The sequence below is a fragment of the Penicillium oxalicum genome, chromosome I (genome assembly GCF_001723175.1).
Source record: "Penicillium oxalicum strain HP7-1 chromosome I, whole genome shotgun sequence".
Taxonomy (NCBI): Eukaryota; Fungi; Ascomycota; class Eurotiomycetes; order Eurotiales; family Aspergillaceae; genus Penicillium; species Penicillium oxalicum.
The window spans coordinates 3,919,137-3,937,896 of NC_064650.1; the positions used below are offsets into that span (position 1 = coordinate 3,919,137).

Genomic DNA, 18,760 nt, shown 5'->3' on the forward strand with positions numbered 1-18,760 from the left:
AGACTAGTATCACACCAAGACGCTCTCAACGGGGAGATGTTTCCTCTCAGAGTGTGGGGTGACCCTCTGGAGGTTTCTGAACCCCTGTCACCTGATCGTCCATCACGGCCAATTTCCGCCATTTTACTCACTCCAGAGCCCACGGCACCTGGAGGGAGGAAAAGATTCCAGGAGAAAGGTCGCAAGGGTCAAAGGAGTTGCCAATAAACCATCACGGTCCTTGTATACTCAAGGGGCGTGGTCGTGGGCTCTCCCACACAAAGAGGTCCTGAAAGGCTGCAAGTACAACTTCTGCTGGGACCATCCAAACTACAAAGTGGTGGAGGTGCGCGTCCCGAATGGTCCGACCGGGCAGATCCTCAAACCCTCTTCTCGCCTGCCTCTCCTGCTGATTTGCGGGACAGAGTGTACCAATTATTTCACTACCCCGAATGTGGTCCCCTCGTGGCTCACCTCATGCATTTTCATGCTGTCGAGTCTATTGCTCAGTACCTCCCTAACGCTCCCGGGATGATGTTTTCAAGGGGAAAATCATTGGCCAATTGGCCACTGCCGTATGGATCTAAATGCCAAGAAGGGTGTTGAGGCCAGGCAGATGGCTATGAAAACAGTACAGACGCTCCAACAGACCAGAGTCCCTGATCTGTACCCTCGAAGCCAGAAAGTGGGTAGACCCCAACGAAAAGAAAAAGGTGGAAAGGAAAGGACAGAAAATAGGTTCGGGCTCGGAATAGATACTAATCAGGCGGCCTGCGCCGCGCGAAAAAGTGGACCCTCACTATGGCCGACCGGTATACTCCTTACCAACAGAGAAGGGATAGGCAGTCCATACAGCAGCGGTGGTGTGGAGGGTGAGCCCGTGTCTGCCCCAAAAAACCCCGTCATGAGGAAAAGCCAAATGGTCGTGAGAGAGAGAGAGAGAGAGAGGTAGGAGTGCAGAGGCAGGGCTTCCTCACAAGTTCACAGCATCGATCTCAGCTTCCAGTGCCCGACTGCAGCCCTGTGCTCAGTTGCTCACGATGGCTGACCAATTATTGGTAACCGATCAAGTCATGACCTCACTTGGACCCTCGTCAGCTCGACTGGATTTTCCGAATTGGTCGGTGACGAACGACGCCCCGTCCCATCGATACTGAATTGTAGAATAACGCACGGCGTCTGCGCCAACACTGGCGAGCAGTAGCGTCGCGTGCATCGTGCGGTTTGGCCCTCCCAAAAAGAACCGACCTTTGCGGGGATCAGTAAATTTGTTTGTGCGTGATGCTGCCACGCATTTATACACGCTTTGGCCCTTGGTCTTGTCTAAGGTTTTGGGCTGAGATGCGCCGCCAATCAGCATCGGAATCATCAGAACCTCCAGGGCTGATGACCATCGGAATTTAACTCAACCAGGATAGCCTGGCATTTTTAGAAGCATCGAAGGTCCTTCTTGACCGATGGCCTCAGAACATGGCAGACAGCCTCACCACTGATCCTCGAACTCCCGTGCGAATTGTGAAATAAGACACCCGTCCCTACCGTATTCCAAGGAGCCTTCCTGTCAGACTGCAGCCTGTGTACCACTACTAGTTGGCAAGCTGCCGACCTATCCAATGGCCAGTGCAGTGATTACATCACTTCTCAGCAGACGCATCTCCGATTGCGAGATTATCTGATGGCCGAGGAAGCCGAGGGCTTGAAAAGGTGTCAAAAAAGAACCCAAGTATTTTTACAGCAGATACACGATGATGATTTGACAAGGTTGTTCGTAATCTCATTGACTGTGCTGGGGAAGCCCCAGATTCAACAGGTCAAAGATCGTCGCATCCCATCTGTATCAGAATTGCCGGGATACTGACCGGCTGAGCTCCATTCTTCATTCCTCTCCATGAGGGGTACAGGGCTATCGGTTCTGAGGATTGTACAGCAGTTGGTTTTGTTGAAGCGAACGTCTTGAAGAGCGGACGGTCGGGATTCCGCTATGGCGGGGACGACCTAGCAAATATGTTATCGTTACCTACAAAGGTTCCCGTGCGAGGATATTTAAAGGCAAGTTCCATGGAAACCACACCAATAGCCCAGGCACCAGGTAGGTCATGTTCAAGGTTGTCCACCTGAGAATGAACTTGAACCTCTGCCTTCACATCACGGCAAGTTCTTTTTCAAAAGCACTCTCTGATCTATCAACGATCGGATGATTTTCATGAAAGACGGTGTCCTTGAGCCCACTTGCTCTGTATTTTTTTTACCCTTGTTCAAGATCAAGTGTCGGAATCCCTCATGGCTCCTCGTACAGTATACTTCTCCAAATCCTCACAAACTCCACAGAATCTGTCTACTCATTGGAACCTCGACGGTGCTTAGGTTTTCCTGATGAGAGCGTTAGTCCCCAGTGTCCCCACAACTTGATCGCCCACAGTCATCCTATTGGCTCCATCCAATTCTCTCCTCTTTTTTTCGTCTTGTCGGCTCGGCCGACCGACGCCCTGCTGGCTACAGCCAATCCTCGTGGGATCCTCCTCTTGCCTGTGTAAAATTGTACTGGACCGTGGGATTCTATGACCACGGGGTGCAGCAGACAAGCAGCATCCCTCTTCTCCACTTCGAAGCGCATTAGGATACGAGCGGTGATTCCTTTCACAGCCACAGTTCCGACGACCCTAACGCTGTGGGTTGGCTTTTTCTATTTTCTTTTTTCTTTTTCTTTTACTTTTATCTTTTTTTTTTTTGAGTGTTTAGAACCAGGTGCTGACATCACACCGACCACTAGCTCGCTACACATCACCTCGAATCGAATCATAGCATCGACCAGGCGAACCCCGGAAATTTCCATTTTGGGTTATCGCAGAAACCATGATTGGCTCTTTGTCACGTCTCACTGATAATATTACTAAGTCCACGAGTCACGACACACCCACCTCTCCAGATCGAACCCCCTCCAGTCCAAGTGAAGGGGGTAGCACTAGCCACGGGTTTCGCTCTTCCCTGTCAACTGCCCACCGAGCTCTCTGCAGTTCTGCACTAGATCTGCAACCGGTGTGGTATATCTCATTTACAGATCGCTGATACAGGTCCGCTCATGTGGAGAAATCAGGCAGGGTGGAATTCGAAAGAGGGGGAGATTGCTACGGATTGCTCTGGGTCGACGTGCTCACAACGGACGGCTTGGGTTGGTTTTTGCTATAAGGGAGAAAAAGTGTCCTGAGTCCTGGACCAATTTGGACCAGATAGAGAGCATGATGGACTCGAGGTTTGGGAATCGGAATTGGAGTCGTTGGGGCCGGAAACCCTCCGAGTGCGATAGCTCCATCCCTCAGGACGATGGAAGGGAGAGAGTTGCGATTCATCGTCGCTCGGGGGGACCACAGGTGAGAGAGCAATTGGGTCACGACCCTGCTCTGCCTAAGCTCTCCTTCACCTCATACAATCTTCGACAGGACACATACTACCGTGCCCTGCAGGACTGACAAGTTCGTCAGATGCAGCTTCGTCGCAGATGAACAGCATGGACGACGGAACCAAGCTCCAACCTAACTGGGAAGGCCGACCAGGGCGGAGGCTCACTCAACTAAGCCCATCTAAACATAGTACGCCTTGCAGCTGAGAGGGGCTCTTGTAGCCTGATCGAGCAAGGTCAAGTGGAGTCGTGATTGGCAACGGGACAAGCAGACTTCACCAGCTCTCCCGATCCACTGGGTTCTCTTGCCTATCATTAGAGATGGAAGTACCGAAAGTTCAAATCCTCTCCAAGTGACCCACTGGACCGTCGATTCAGAAGCCGACCGTGGACGGGGATGCCCCGAGTTCCTTGGGTCCCGGAGTGTCCCCTTTGATCCCTGGCCCTGCATCTTTGCGCAACGCTCGCGCTGCCCAGTGTCCACTTCCCACTGCACTGCATGATGTACTCTGCAAAGCGCCAAGTCCAAACTGGCATCGACTCTGCCGGATCAGTGTCCTGTGCATCGGGGTCTCCTACAGTACACAGCAGCCACGGCCACAATCTACTGACAAAGAAAAAGAGAATAAACCACACCGTCACTCTCATTCCCACGCTGCACTGCGACCTTGACGCCTTGCTCGACATCTGCAGTCCCGCGCCTAACGTTCGAATGGTCGTGGTTCTCGGAACGTGGCAACCTACTTCTGAATCAAAATGTCAAATCCAGCTTGTTCTCCTCGACTCTACTGTCAGATCATCTCCTGTAGTAAGCATTGACAACATGACCTCACTTGATTTTCAACTCTGATCCATTCCAAATAGCGTTGGCTGGACACCCTTGGATAGAGTCGGTGAGGCCGTAACATCCTTCCTAACACGGACATGGATCGAAAAGGAGTCCCATCACAGAAGATGGATCATGGTCAACGACTCGAAACCAGTACCACTACCACTACGAGTAGTAGCATGTTCCAGAGATGCTTGTACCACACGACTGTAGACCGGACCGTATGTCGGGGGTGTTTTCCCCTACAGATCGACAATACACAGTGTGTATTACACACTGTACCCTGCTGCGCCACCTCAGTACCTTGCTTTGTGGATGTTTAGTTTTCCCCTCCTTTGGATCACCCGAGTCTGACCACTGCCTCTTGGAACTGTGGTTCCGCACCATCCCACCACGGCTCGTCTGCCCTGCGCACAAGCAGAATGCAACCCTGGCTCGGGTGATCGTGGCGGCGTCCCCGGACGGTGATCATCGGATGCAGAATTTACCCGATAGCTCCCCGTGCGAAGGTACTCGCATACTGTATCCGACTATCCGTATGCGCCGACAAACGGGCGACAGATCTCAGGTCGAAGACGCAAAGCATACAATACTACATAGTAGAGACTTCTTGTGAAATCTACCACGTAAACACTCCAGACTAGAAAATAGGCACCAATCACATGGGGCTCATCTAGAAAGAGAAAAGTGGGAGAAAGGGCGTAAAAGTAAGGTTTTCCCCCTCTACCATGATCGGTAAGGCTTGCGCGATTTGTGTGAACGCTTCACGATCGATATCCATACGCTAATCCAATAGGCATTGGGTACGAAATTGCATTTTCAGACGCGGTACCGCCTGTTCGCTAGGATCATTCGATAGAATTCGAGCTAGGGTTGCTAAGTTCAATAGGAACCTACTTTATCTGACTGTTCACCCTACCACAGGGCGTGCCTGTGTGGCTGGTGTAATGTAACCAACCGCGCTTCTTTTTCTTATCCTCTCTCTCCCCTTCTTTTTTTGGAATTCTTTTTTTTTTTTTTTCACCCCCCTTGTGATCTCACTTTTACGCGAGACCTGGAAGGGTTTTACTTGATGGATGGTTCCCAACTAAAGATGGTGGTGATGATCATTCCCGTTAACTGGTTCATTTTTTCCCCCCATCTCTTGTCCAGTCATGTTGATCCGCTGATGGAACGGTTGGCACTGTAGTGGTTCTCGAGGATGTGGAGTGCACTCTTCCACAATTACCCGCGGACCTAACACAACCAGTCGGACCTTTTTCTCGTGGGTCCTGTCGATTCTCTGGGTCATGGTTGATCGCGAAAAATTAATGGGTTCTCTTGGATTGCTTGAGAAGGTTCGACTTGGGCCTTCCATGAACAGGCACATTTCATGTTATCGAATGGCGCGTGAGCGGTGTGTCCGATCGGGGAGGGCAAATTTCAGTCTTATTTTTGTCCTGTCATGTCATCTGTGCTGAATGCACTCGGTCGCCACATACGGCGAGTGGGCAGTGGGCACGGGCTACATACAATTATACATTGATCCAAATAATCCATTTTCAACGAACAAGCGAGTGTTCATACGCCCGGGATTGATACTCCTAGAGGCCCCTTTGCCTATCTTTAGATGCCAAAGGTCCATACATGCCCGGTTTTGGGCAGTTGATGTAATGCTGAGAGTGATTTAGTCATGTCAGCACTAAGCATGTCCAAGTATGACCAATTTGATATCAGTATTGACCAGTCGAGTGGCTTTGACGCCTCCTGTCCAATTCTTGAATGGAAGCTTCGGGAACCCGATTTATGTTCAGTATAGGGCTCGATGGGCTCCCTGGTTGGCTGATGAAACATTTTTGATATATGTGGAATGAACTTTCATACCTTAGGTGCCAGTCTTGCGCCACTTGACCGGGCCGCCCGTTCAAAAATCAATTGAACAGCCCTAGGCTGTTTCCACTCAAGTCCCAATCGATGACTTCATGGAGGACTAAATATATTCACCATTCTAGCCAGAGGAAGGGGGCAGTCACCCCCACTCTCTTCCAAAGATTCCTTTTTTGATTCCAAGACGAGACTGTGTCTACCAAGTTAGTGACAGATGGGAAGTGGAGGTTCCAGCGGGCAATTTTTGTCCGTGCAAACTTGACCGTTGCCACCTCAGTTGGGTATGTGTTTCGGACATCCCGCTCAAGATCAGCAAGTCGGGTGGGAATGGCGGCTGCTCGGTCCGCATAGAAATAAAATCTTGTACAGTAGTATCTCCGAGGTTCCATGTGGATTACTGATGCAGGTGGATTTTCAGGCACGCCTACAGACCGGCAGTAGAGGCAACCTCAGCACAGTATACAATTATACACGAAGAAATATACATCTGGTAGCCGTGGATTTAAGACTCCCGAATATTCACAGTACTATCCACCTCCTAGTGCCAAAAGATTATCATTAATATGATCCCAGATGTCACAGAGCAACGTGGTGATCAGGCTGGCCCAAAAAAAATTGTTCAACACACATATCTATTTGTATCCATTCTATAATAGTGGACCTTCAATTCCATTGGAGCCTTGGATATGTCAACCATAGATTTGGACACTTCCGGTTGCCTCAGGCATGTCTCGAGGCGCTGTTCCGGCAAGTGAAAGCCCGGGGCCGTTGCTCAACACGGACATGGACAATAGAAGCACCCGCAATCACGATTCACGATATGCTAAGATTAGCCACAATCTGCGCCCAAATATGAAGGAAAATACCTATCATTTTGATAAAATAGCACTTCTCGAACTTAAATTTTTTTTAAAAAAAAATACATAGACAACCACGGAGCTCTGTTTTCACTTGCTGAGTATTGGGTCATTGCACAAGATCCGTGGTTAGCCCCGGGCGCACCCTCCAGAGACGGGAGAGATGTACATTATTATACAAGACGTCAAGTGTCTACGTCAATATCAAATGTACGGGCTGTTCACACCAAACTGTTTGCCCGTCGCAAAGACACGGATGTTTATGGGGGCATTAGAGTTTTGACCCCCAAGCCAAGTGGAGTAGGCAACAAGTCCCGTTTTCAGAACCGCGTTTGATCTCAAGTTACTGATTATTCTCGTCACTTTCCCTGAAACCTCTCTCCCCAGTCGGGGCCGAAATCTCAAAAGAGATCGACTCAAGGATATCTATCTGCATTCTCCTCGGACTAAATCTGGATTTACACTTTCATGACGATCCCACGAGAACAGTAGCCAGGACAGTCTCTCTTTTTTTTTTTTTTCCCTTTCTCTGCTCATAGGTTGCTTTGCGACTATCCTCACGAGTTCTAAAAAAACATCCCAGAGAAAAACAAAAACAAAAAGTGTGTGACTCCTCGAGAGATAAGAAGCGATCAGACTTGGAGGGTCATTCTGCCACAAGTCTAACAAAAAGAAAATGTAGACTTCGCGCAAACGCATACACAACGTCGTGAGCCGGTCGTTGGTTACCAAAGTTCGTATTCCGGATTGTCAAGCAAGATCAAGGGTACCAAAGCAGGCGGCCCAGCCCCACAAGCCCTTGGCCTTGATTAACTGAGAATCGTCTAGCGTGTTTTGGTTTAGCCTACCACTGCCAGGGTTTCGGCGCGCCAACCTTATTGGACTTGTCCTCCGATTGTCCAATCTGATCCGCCTTCGGACGAATTTGGTACCGTAATTCCGAGACCTGGTTCCTGAACGGTTCTTGTTGGTAAGGGAGCAGCTTTGCGGAAATATTGTGGCCTAGAGGATTCGCTTTCAAAGTTAAGCTTTTGTATTTGCAGGCAAAGGGTTTTCATATAATATCTCTCTCTATTTCGTGATAGGCCCATTAGTCAAAAGATTGACAGAAGATCAAGGAAATTCACTAGACTTGAAGGTGTAAAAAACTGTAATGATGCAGTTGCGATGGCCTGGATTGTAGAGAGAGATTGGAAGATTCAAGTCTGACGCGGTCGGCGCCAACGGGGTGATTGTTACAGTCCGGCGCAGCACGTTGGGCAGCGAGTCATGACCGGTGTGACCCGTGACCCGTGACCCACGAAATCCACCAAATCTGCGTGCCATAACTTACTGTGTACGTGCTTCTCAGCCGCGTATGGTGATCAACGATACCCGAGGGTTTGCGCAGGGGCCGCTGGCAATTTGACCCTTTGGCGATTATTGTCTGCAGACGCGTGGGGACCAGGCACGGGGTACGTTCGTCAGGTGAAAGCAAACTCGCTGCAGGTGACGTTAATCTTGATGGCTGGGGGAGGGGAGAAAAGAGGGAGGAGGGGGGAGCACACGGGGGTAAATGTTTCAAGGAATCCTTCAATTGAATCGGTACCTGCATGAAGTTTATCATGCGATGGTGCATATCCCTTTGAAGTTCGTGTGGTCCAACCCAGTGAAACTATCCATACACTTTCTTTTTGGAGAAGGCCCGAGGCCGGTTGGTACATTGACTAAGTTCAATATCCACGACACAAAGTCATCAAAAACTCTCTTGGGCTGGTACCTTGCATGGAGACGATTCTCAACGCTCGAATTCTATGGTGCGATCAAGGTGAAACCGGAATCAACTCTTGCCAGGAACCCTTGCTGCTTTTTTTTTAAAAATAAATTGTCAGTGGTCTTGGAGCAGAGACAGGGCGTGGTCTCAGTAATGACATTGGTCCCTCGACCAAGTAGGAATGACATGGACACGCTGACGGAAGTTGGCCGCTCGTCGTATTTCGTGTCACAGCGAAGGCCAAGAGGGATAGAGAGAGATCAACAAAGAGCCTGGAAAGGATAGGACCTCCCTTCATGGTAACCCGACAGGAGCTTTGATGTCCGTCCCGGACGAGCAGAATTCAATACTGCTACCTACAAGGCAACGTCTAAGTCTAGCAGTTGCTCCGGCCTTTCGCCCCTCGTTCTTGCTCTGACATTCGGTGAATCCATGATGCCGGGTCTGCTAGTAAGAGAGAGACCATACTGAATTAAGCTGTGCTTTATGGACTGCCCTTCGGGCTGCCGGGAGGGAATGCAAACCCTTCCGCTAGTAAAAATGGATAACAAAACGTGAAATTTTCGTGTCTCTCCAAAGAGGGAAGAAGGAAGCCCACGAATCTGCATTCAGCATTGACCACCCGAGGTTGCTAGGCTCGAGGGTGTGGTCCCTGCATTTTTCCAACGAGTCCCGGAGTACCCAAGGTGTTGACAAGTCCGGTGGCACTAAGTTTCATGTTTAACCCAGTCCAGTTAGACTCGAGGAATTAGGGGGCCCAGATACCCGGATTGTTGGCTTTATGAAATTCTATGGGGATTTCGAGGGATAGACCACTAGACCGTCTACTGTCTAGCATCTCGGCCTACTCTCCCAAGTCAGTCGAGGGGCTAGAGGCTATATCTTTGGACGCTGGACAGGATTCTCAAATACCGAGAGACTACAGCTCTTCAGCGCATAGACACACGCCCCCCTTCCGAGTTTCATGGCCAACAAGTGCCGGGACTACCGGACAATTTCCGATGGGGTTCCCAACGGAAAAGCACTCGCTACATTTCAGGAACAAAAGAAAAAGGACCTCCTTTAGCGTCAGGGTTCTTTTGAAAACCCACCTACTGAGGGATTTGCTAAATCAGATCATTTGTCATTGCGTTCATTGTTGTACAGTCATCGCTTCAGCCGGGCTCATCCCCCATACGAAGCTTCTAAGGGAAAACGTGATGAGACAATACAGCAGAGTAAGCACTTTGATGACTCTGATTGTCGGGGGCGATTCGGTTTGTCTGGCTTGTTATACTCATCCTGCAAGTGAGAGACGTGAAGAAGGGCGATTTTAAGTTGCCTCGGGAATTAAAAAAAGAAACAGTCACCTAAATCCTGGCGAGTGTCGAGTCCACGTGGCAGACGGTACAGCGGATACTATGGAGCTTTTTCACCTGTCGTGGGGCAAAGTCATACAGACCATGTGGGCAGCAGCTTCGTCGTGGGCTTGCGGGACCTAGTGACGGGGAGCTTCAGTCGAGAATCCCGGTGCAATTGTGCTTATGGAGAATTTCAGGGACGCCGATCAATGCGGCACTTGCTTGTGGAGGTTAGATTAGCTGTTCCAGCCATCTCAAAGGCTAAAAGGAGCCGAAAATTCTGGCGAGGTAGCTCTCCACATCCACATTCACATCCACATACTCACCACCAAGGAACAAACGTCGCCTGGCCACATTTAAGCACAGTCATCTGTATATATGGACCCCTGTGAGATCTGCAGGGTGCACATATTGAATAGATGCAAGCAGGTGTAAGAAGAATATCCCGTCGGAGGAGATGTGCGATGGGCCAGCGAACTCAATCAACTCAACTCATTTACACTCCTCCCTGAGTAGGCGCGGCTTTGTCTCTTGAGAAAAGATTACTCAGACCGCCGAGGTCTCCAGGATTCTCTTTAGGCATGCTCCATTGTCGTCTGGAAACGAACTATCGATCCTCTTTTTCAATGGATCTGGACTACATATTAGGTAACATGAACCTATGTGCAAGCCGATCATTACTATGACTGAGTACTCCGTTGTGACTAGGGCCGAGGACCTACATAATATGCTCAAGTACAGACTCAGAAAAGGATACACCAAGGTACCTGCTGTCGGGAACCTTCCGACCCATCGCCTCGGGATACCATCACCACCCACCGGTAGATTAGAAACGCCAAAACAGTCCATTTGGCACTCCGCAAGGCTGATAAATGAGCCCTGCAGGCCCCTCAGGAGCCTCCAGATCCAATGAAAATATTGAATCGAAAGCAAAGTCAGGGGAAATCTCGAGTGCAATGTTCTCGAGCTCTGCTCATAGATCCACCGTCTCTCCATTCTCCTTCAGGCTGGAGCAGGATCTGCGGTAGAGAATGAATTAGGTGCAGAGCAGGGAGATCCAAAGTTACGATCTGCTGAGAATCATCAATGGTACTTGTGAGCCAGAGTGATATGGATGGCTTCTGGAAGAGGTGTTTCGTCTGGTATTCATGTCTTCATTTGGAACACAGAAAAATATGTGTATCTTTCTGATATCTTTCATTGAAATGGATTATTTTTCTTCGATTATGGCAGGGGCTCCAGAAGTGAGTAATAAGGTCGCTGCCCGGGTTTAACTGTCAGTCTGTGGTCAAAACAAATCAAATACGAATTTTCTGGACCAAATTGGAGGTCCAGTATTATAGAGTCAGTCGGATCAGCAAAAAAACTCACTGGTCCATGACAATTAGGTAATGCCCATGTACCTCGCACTCTGTCCCCTGTCCTCTTTCATGAAGCAGTGAGTCATTTGTACTAATGTATTGATTTTCGCCAGCAAAATGAAGCCAATCGGATGTCTGTGGGGGATAACACGCAAGTTCACTAGCTTGTTCCTTCCATGTACACTTGGCCTGGCCCAAATGAAAGCGTCAGAAACGTGGGCGTGGGCCGGGGGGGGAAGGTGATCTCATGCTAAAATTCATAAGATGGGGGTTCCCAATTCATGGGGAAGGTCCGCGACCGTCGGTCAAAAATGGAGAGAAGATCATTTTCATCCCGGTGAGACCCTGATCCCACACAAGTACTAGTTAACGGCAGGCCGCGGTGTCCTCGTGGACTGAAACCTCCGCCGGATATTGACTGTTTCAAGTCTGGCCACAACTCAACGCCAAAAACGTTGCGGAGGTGGGAAGGGGCGCCCATCATCTCAGGAGAAGAGATTAGAGAGAGATTTCATTCTTACTGGTACTTGATAGGTTGTCTAACAGAAACTAGTGCGCAGGCTTTGGCTAAGAACTGCCTGAACCATTTAAACTCAATTTGGAGATAACTCGAGGGAAATAGTTCCCCTTTCCTTGTTTGAGCCAACGGTTGCTCGTCGAGAGATACGCAGCAGCAGAGATACAGTAGCAGCTCCTTTCTGATCGAATGCAGTCGGCGTAATTTCGGCGCTCATATCGGTGACTTTTACACAGCAGAGGACTGGGTTGTGGAGGAGCTGGTGGACGCGCGAGACGTGTGTTTCCTTTCTAGTCGGGCTTTCTTCACAACCTTTTGTGTCACTTTCAGACCCAGGACCTCACCATGAGTCCGCTGAGAAATTGCCCTGGCCTACCAGTGCTCAAATCAGGTATCTCATTTGGTACCCGGTAAAGAACGGACTCCGAAGTCCTTGGTCCAATGGCCTTGCGATGAAAAGAGCAAGGAGAAAATAAAAAGGAAAACTACGGCAGATGATCTTTTTTGGTGAGTGCATGCACTGCACAAGCGGCCACCAGTACCTAGGTACTGTATCTAGTTTCTGCTCGCTCCATTAGCTTCCTCGGCCGGACGTTACTAGCACACCGGTAGTTCCAATGTGGTCATGACTTAGTCGCCGAAGTCTCGGGGACCACTTCATGCCTGATCATGAAGATAATGAGTCTGGGGACCACGAGGACATTCCACATGACATCTTGCAAGCTCGAGGAGCTGTGTACTACCCTCGATCTCCGCTTTGCGTGGGCCATTCAGTTGGCTCCATCATCGGTGTAGTACGGACTTGACTCCGGTTTATCTCGTTCCTTCAGCGACATCTCTTCCAAAGCAGATCAACGGTCGCTTCTTTAGAATCCGGAAATGTGCAAAGGTCGCGAGGTCGATTTGCAGATCTCTGCCTGCGGGAATCAAGTGTCGCCAGCAAGCTTTTGGACCGATTCTCTCGGCTCCAGTTGCAATCCATAGATGGCCGTCTTGACCACATCGATCCATCTGAAGGACGGCGCACAGTGACCGGCTGTCTCTCTTTACTTCCAGGAGTGGCATCTCCCTGCACTGTCGATATTTGGCTAAACTCCCACACGAAGATTGACAGTAGGCATTCTGATGCCTCGCGTCCAAGCAAATACCGGTTTCGCACGACCCCCCCTGTGCCGCTGGTGAAGTGCAACTAGCTTGCACTGCTGAAACAGCGACGCACTGATCCTCGTTACCTCCCGGTTAAAACCTTGCCGAATTCGTCGCGCCACACCTCTCTTGCTTGAGAATGGGAGCTCTCAGCTCCCTATAGTGCTTGATCCTTATCACTGCCGTTGTCCACCTACTCCTCAAGAGTTCCAGCCACCGACCTGTCTGCGTACTACTGCACTCGGCGATGGAATTTTTCCATCCACCAAGGGCCCTCGGCGACGCTTTACCTAAGACACTTGCAACTCCTGACTCTTGACCCACGATCCCCGCTCGAATTTGGGTTTGACCGTGACAGGTGTACCCTGCGCCGAGAAAGACGGTTTTTTCCTCCGTTGGTACAGGACATCTGAAGCTGGTAAGATCTGCGTGCGCGGCCGGTTTGTTGGGACTTTTGCTCTGCCTCTCATCATCTTGAGCTTGGTCGCCGATTTCTTCCCATGCTCTGGTTGCGCATGTGTGCGTGGCGGCCCTGACGCCATCTTTACCGGTGACTTCAAATCCCGAGGCAGCCCGTTCGATCAGGCCAGAAGGTCCGCAGCGAGGTGAAGGCTCGAAACATCCTCCCTAGGAGGGATGGGGCTTCCAGCGACTCGTCTACCCGGAAACTTTTTTTAAAAGAAAAATTCTTAGAGAGGAATGGTATATCATATACCACCCCCCGTCGGCAGTTCCCACGAGAGAAAGCTCCCGTCTGTGTTTCTTTTGCTGCTGCTCCGCGACAAGATGCTGCCTCTCCAGAGCACCTCAGAGATTCTCCCCCAACGCTTTCCCTTGACCAAATGGGCAATTTGTGTGCCATGGAAAGAATTTGACCTCGGGCCTTTCAAGTTTGAATCGGCAAGGGAATTCCTCTCGTGGTGTGCATCAAGCCAGTCCGAATCGGGAAACGTGCTGGGGAACAGGGAACCGACCGCCTGATCACGTTGGTCAGGTCTCGCTTGTGGGCTTCGTCATGCCCTGTGAGCGAGGGGAAAGTTGCCCACGAGCGCAGTTGGTTGTCTCACATTGAGCATGCGCTCCGAGAGTTGGACAAGACCATGAGTGGTTGCTGGGTGGGCTCACCGGGCCACTGGGCTGTCGGGGCTGTCTCACTCACGGCTGCTGCAAGAGGAATAGGTTGAGAGCGGCCAGCAAGCTTGATTCTATTCTTAGGCCCCGCATAAGACTTTGCAACTTTGGCGATGATGGGCTGTTCTGAGAATCATCTTTTTCTTTTTCCAATTTGATCGGAGACTGCATACCTGTGGGAATAAAGTATCCTTTCAGAAGGGCTATTAGCTGCCAGAATAGAGGAAAGAGAAAGGGCACGTGGGGAATCACGAAAGATCGGTTCACTAGTCATTATTAGTAAGGTTTGATGGTGGTGATTCTCCAGGCCAAGCAGTGTGTGGGCTTCGCGGGTGGACAGCGAAAAGAATGTGGATACCAGGCAGGCTGCCACTGTCCCTCTCCCAGCCATTCAAATACGGAGCCGAGCAGTGTGAGACCTTGTCCAAGAAAAAAAAAGGCATGAAAAAAGATAGATTGTATTTTAGAAATTGCATAGAGACATGTATTTGATTTTTTTTTCTTATTTTCCAGATGCGCAGGATAAAAGAAAAAGATGATCAGAACGTAAGCCGGAAAAAAAAGCTCGATTTTCATGTCTGCGGTAGCGACAATGTTCAAATCGGACTGAGGCTGAGGCTGAGCGTGTCACCAAGCACCTTGGTCCAAGCCATGGAGCTCCGAGTGTCGTTCTTACTGTTTTGAGATCCAGTAATGTTCTTTTCTGGGATTTCGCACTGAGTGGTCAACGAGGAACAATCAAGGGTACTAACCTTGTCGTCCATGTCGGTCTGTGAAGTGGTCACTGCAGTTGTTGCGAACAGTTTCACGAGGCCTTGGCCAACTCATAGGTATCTACACTCGAAAAAGAGACTTCCAGCATGACCTTGGACATATATTCATCGTGACCACACTTGTTGCATTCTCTCGGGCACTGAAGCGGGACTTTATAGGTCAGTGACCGTGAAGATGGTCTACAGCTAAGCAGAGCCCCGGAATCGATTAGTGATCTTTTTCCTTGGCTGCGATCTCGAGCTCCAGAGACGAGTGAAACTTTGGTAGTAAGCTAGAACATGCCTTGAAACTGAACTGAACGATGAATACATGTTGCGTGATACCTGCATAGCACCGACTTACAGATAGAGATGCGCAGTGCCCTTAAAGGAGACACGACACGAGCACGAGACCCATCCCCCCCGGTCCACAAACCCACAACCCCGACGCACACGTACCAATCTCTTCTACACGAGATTCGCACTCGTCTCGACCGAACAGCCATAGCAGACCGGGTAGATTGCGGACCAGAATTTGTACTTGTCCGGTCGAGATTCCTTCTCTTGGATTAGCCACTGCGCAAAGGGCACCTCGCTCTCGGTGTGATCTGCGCTTCGATACACCGCAATCTAGAACAGACGCTCGAAATTAGTCGCAAAACCGCACACGGTTGGATTACCCTCGATCGTCATGGCTATTACTCACATGCTCATATCGCATGATGGCCCGATGATGTGCCTTTGAAAGACCGAGGTGACAAAGTGTGGTCTTGGTGATTTGCTTGGAGGCCTGAACGTAGGCGCGGGTGGCCAGGTCATGTTGAATCTTAGTATTGAGACTGTTGATCAGTCCAGTGTCCAGTGTCGTTGGCTGATAAAGAGAGGCAACCACGATCAGACGGGTTATGGTGTCGGCTTCCCAGGTTTCAAATAGAGGATGATCATAGTCCTTGAGATGTCGTTGGAGAAGGTGAGTCTCACGCTTGAGACGGGCTGCGTGATCTTTCAGCTTGGCAACACGACACTGCAAATCCTCATTTGACACCCGAAGGGCGGCCTGAGCCTCGTTCTGGATTTCATCAGTCGGTTTGTTGAAAATTGGAATGTTCCGGTGCTGGGGGGGATTTGATACCAATGTCTGATCCTTCATCCACCCGCAAGGATCAGGCTGAGGATCATCGAACTGTTGAGCCACAGGCAGTGCAGTTTGAGCCATCGGGGGCCGGGATTCACTTGGGGAGAAAGACTCCTCGATGGCTTCCATGGCCATTTGAAAAGAAACCTTGAAGGTGAGAGCTGCAAAACCACCGCCTTCAAATGTGAAGCTGTCTTTTTGGACGTCTTTTGTGAGACGCTAACAAAGGATGTCAGAGGGTAAGGGATTGTTCCAAACCGAGCAGAGTGAAGGAGACCCATGAGAGAAATGCAGGAATGTCTTTTGTCCCAACCCTCATGGCAGATCAGTGGCAGGAAGGAGCCCATTTATCGAGGCAACGACGCCCAAGAAGGTACGCGAGTTGCTTCCCCGTTGAGCCACGATAGACCGGGCCTCAATACGAAGAAACTGTCATTACTCGAGCGGCTATCAGATTCTTAAAACATCATGTTCTCTTTTTTCACTTTCTCCATATCTACAGCTTGCTGCCACTGTGCTTGCCAAATTCAATGACCAATTTGCCAAACTGTTTGCCGTGCTTCATGTCCTCAAAGAGGCCATCGATAGCAGCGAGATCATCGATTTCGACCTTCAAGACCCGGGACACCACAGGGTGAATCTTCTTGCTCGCAACAAACTCCACCATCTCTTTGAATTCCTTGCGGGAGCCCATCGTGGACCCTCGAACATCAATGTTCTTGAGCACAGTTTGCATGGTGAATGGCATTTTGGGAGAGACGGTCATGCCGTAGACAGACAGCACGCCACCAGCCTGTATTATAACTTTTGTGTCAGTCGAGTTCCCATCCAAGAATTACGGATTGTCAGAAGATAGTTGGTCTACTCACCTTCAGAAGCCTCGTGGCCTTCTCCACCGCGTCACCACCCGCACCATCAATGACCGCGTCAAAGTTCCTCTTCCCGGAAGGAAGCATCCCAAGCAATTTCTTATCCCACCCATCTTCCTTGTAGTTGACGCCGCCTGCAGCACCAAGATCGATTGCCTTTTGGATCTTCTCCTGGCTCGAGCTGGTGACAAAGACGTGAGCCCCACGGGCGACAGCAAATCGCAGCACCATCAAGGCAACACCCCCACCGATGCCTGTGATCAAGATGGCTGCCCCTTCTCTAGAGTTCTTGTCACCCGCCTTAGAGATCAAAGCTCGCCAGCCCGTCAGCCCCGTCAAGGGAAGCGCAGCCGCCTCCGCATCCGAAAGGTGTGCAGGCACTTCCTCCACCTCTGATTCTTCAATCGTGACGTACTCCTGCAAGGTTCCCTTCTCATAGACCTTGGTACCTCCCATAATGCGGTATCCCGTGGGCTCCTCCGGGCCGTCGGGAGAGTCCTTCCAACCCACACCTGGATTCAAAATCACGCGTTTGCCCTGCCATTGATCCGGATTGGACACCTGGGGGCCTGCACCCACAACAACTCCCACTCCATCTGCAAGAAGAGGAACATCAAATGATACACCAGGATACAGATGCTGGCGGAGGAAGAGGTCACGGTGGTTCAAGGAGGCAGCGGTCAACTTCACAAGCAGCTCACGCCCTTGCGGAGAAGGCTGGGGCAGAGTACGCACGGTAAGCGGGTAGTAGACCTGACCAGGCTTCCCCGGCTTGCCATCAATAGGTGAGATGTAGATTGCCTTAGACATTGTTGAAAGCAACAATCAGTGACTGGAAATTTAATATCTTACGCAATCTAGAGAGATTGGAAGCAGAAACACACTGCCTCTTAATAGTGCCAACCTCGTGCGGGGGACAAATGACGCCTCGCCTTATCGATAACCGAGGCGTCCGGGCCAGCAAGAAGAGGACGGTGATCCGGACGGAATCCCAGCCTCGTGATTCCAGTGGTCTTCCGGGTCTGCTTACAGAGCAATTTCTTATGCAGGCAGTCCAATTATGCATATCTGTCCAAAGCTTAATCCAGCCTGAAGTCTCGATGAAAGGGGGCGTGAGTGACGCAGCTTTCAAGATTGGGGAACATGGAAGGCGAGTGGACAGGTACCATGGAGGACGTTTCACAGACTGTTCTTATCGCCGTGGGACCTCGGCCCAGAGCGACAGCACACCCGTTCACAAGTGCTTTCCAGCAATGGCGACCATTCGGCATCAAATCTAGTATACTCTTGCGTGTTTCTCTGGTCTTGGACTTCCTCCGTGAGTTTTTCGTCTCAATAAACAAAATTTGACTGAAATGAATGGAAAAGTGAGTACTTCATTGGACCTCATATAAATGGCGAATCTCTGAGGCAGATCCATCGGGCGGGTCACTGAAGGCCCGAGGTTGTTGCACATCGATGATGCATATGATGTGGTACCTAGTAGCCAGATGGACGTTGACCCTTGAGGACCGAATCTAATCATTTCTTTTTCTCCACAATGATGGTCACAAGGCTCTATGAGGAGGTAGCAGACAGTAATAATTGCTAGTACTTTTTCAATTGAATGAGTCTAATGCATGGTCATTGATTGAAAATTCATTACGTTGAATCAAAAGAGTCTGCGTCTCAGGCAGCAACAACGCTGCCTGCAACCATAGCGGCCCCCAGAGAGTTATAAGAACACATTATCTATGGGATTGATCTGTGGCTTGGTCTGACATAGATGGAGTCGAAACCCTATTAGGAATGTACCAGTCCTGGACCTTGTCAGCATGAAAGAGATGAA

At 50.1% G+C, this 18,760-nt stretch overlaps 1 protein-coding gene across 1 annotated transcript; it reads right to left on the bottom strand.

Annotated features, from left to right (window-relative positions):
- Nucleotides 1-15,396: 15,396 nt before the first annotated feature.
- POX_a01286 (Zinc-type alcohol dehydrogenase-like protein YogA) lies at nt 15,397-17,742 on the bottom strand (the record flags this gene model as incomplete). Its single annotated transcript, XM_050110214.1, has 4 exons — nt 15,397-15,558; nt 15,635-16,282; nt 16,599-16,856; nt 16,933-17,742. 4 exons carry the CDS (start codon nt 17,740-17,742, stop codon nt 15,397-15,399), a joined length of 1,878 nt encoding a protein of 625 aa, XP_049973982.1.
- Nucleotides 17,743-18,760: the final 1,018 nt, after the last annotated feature.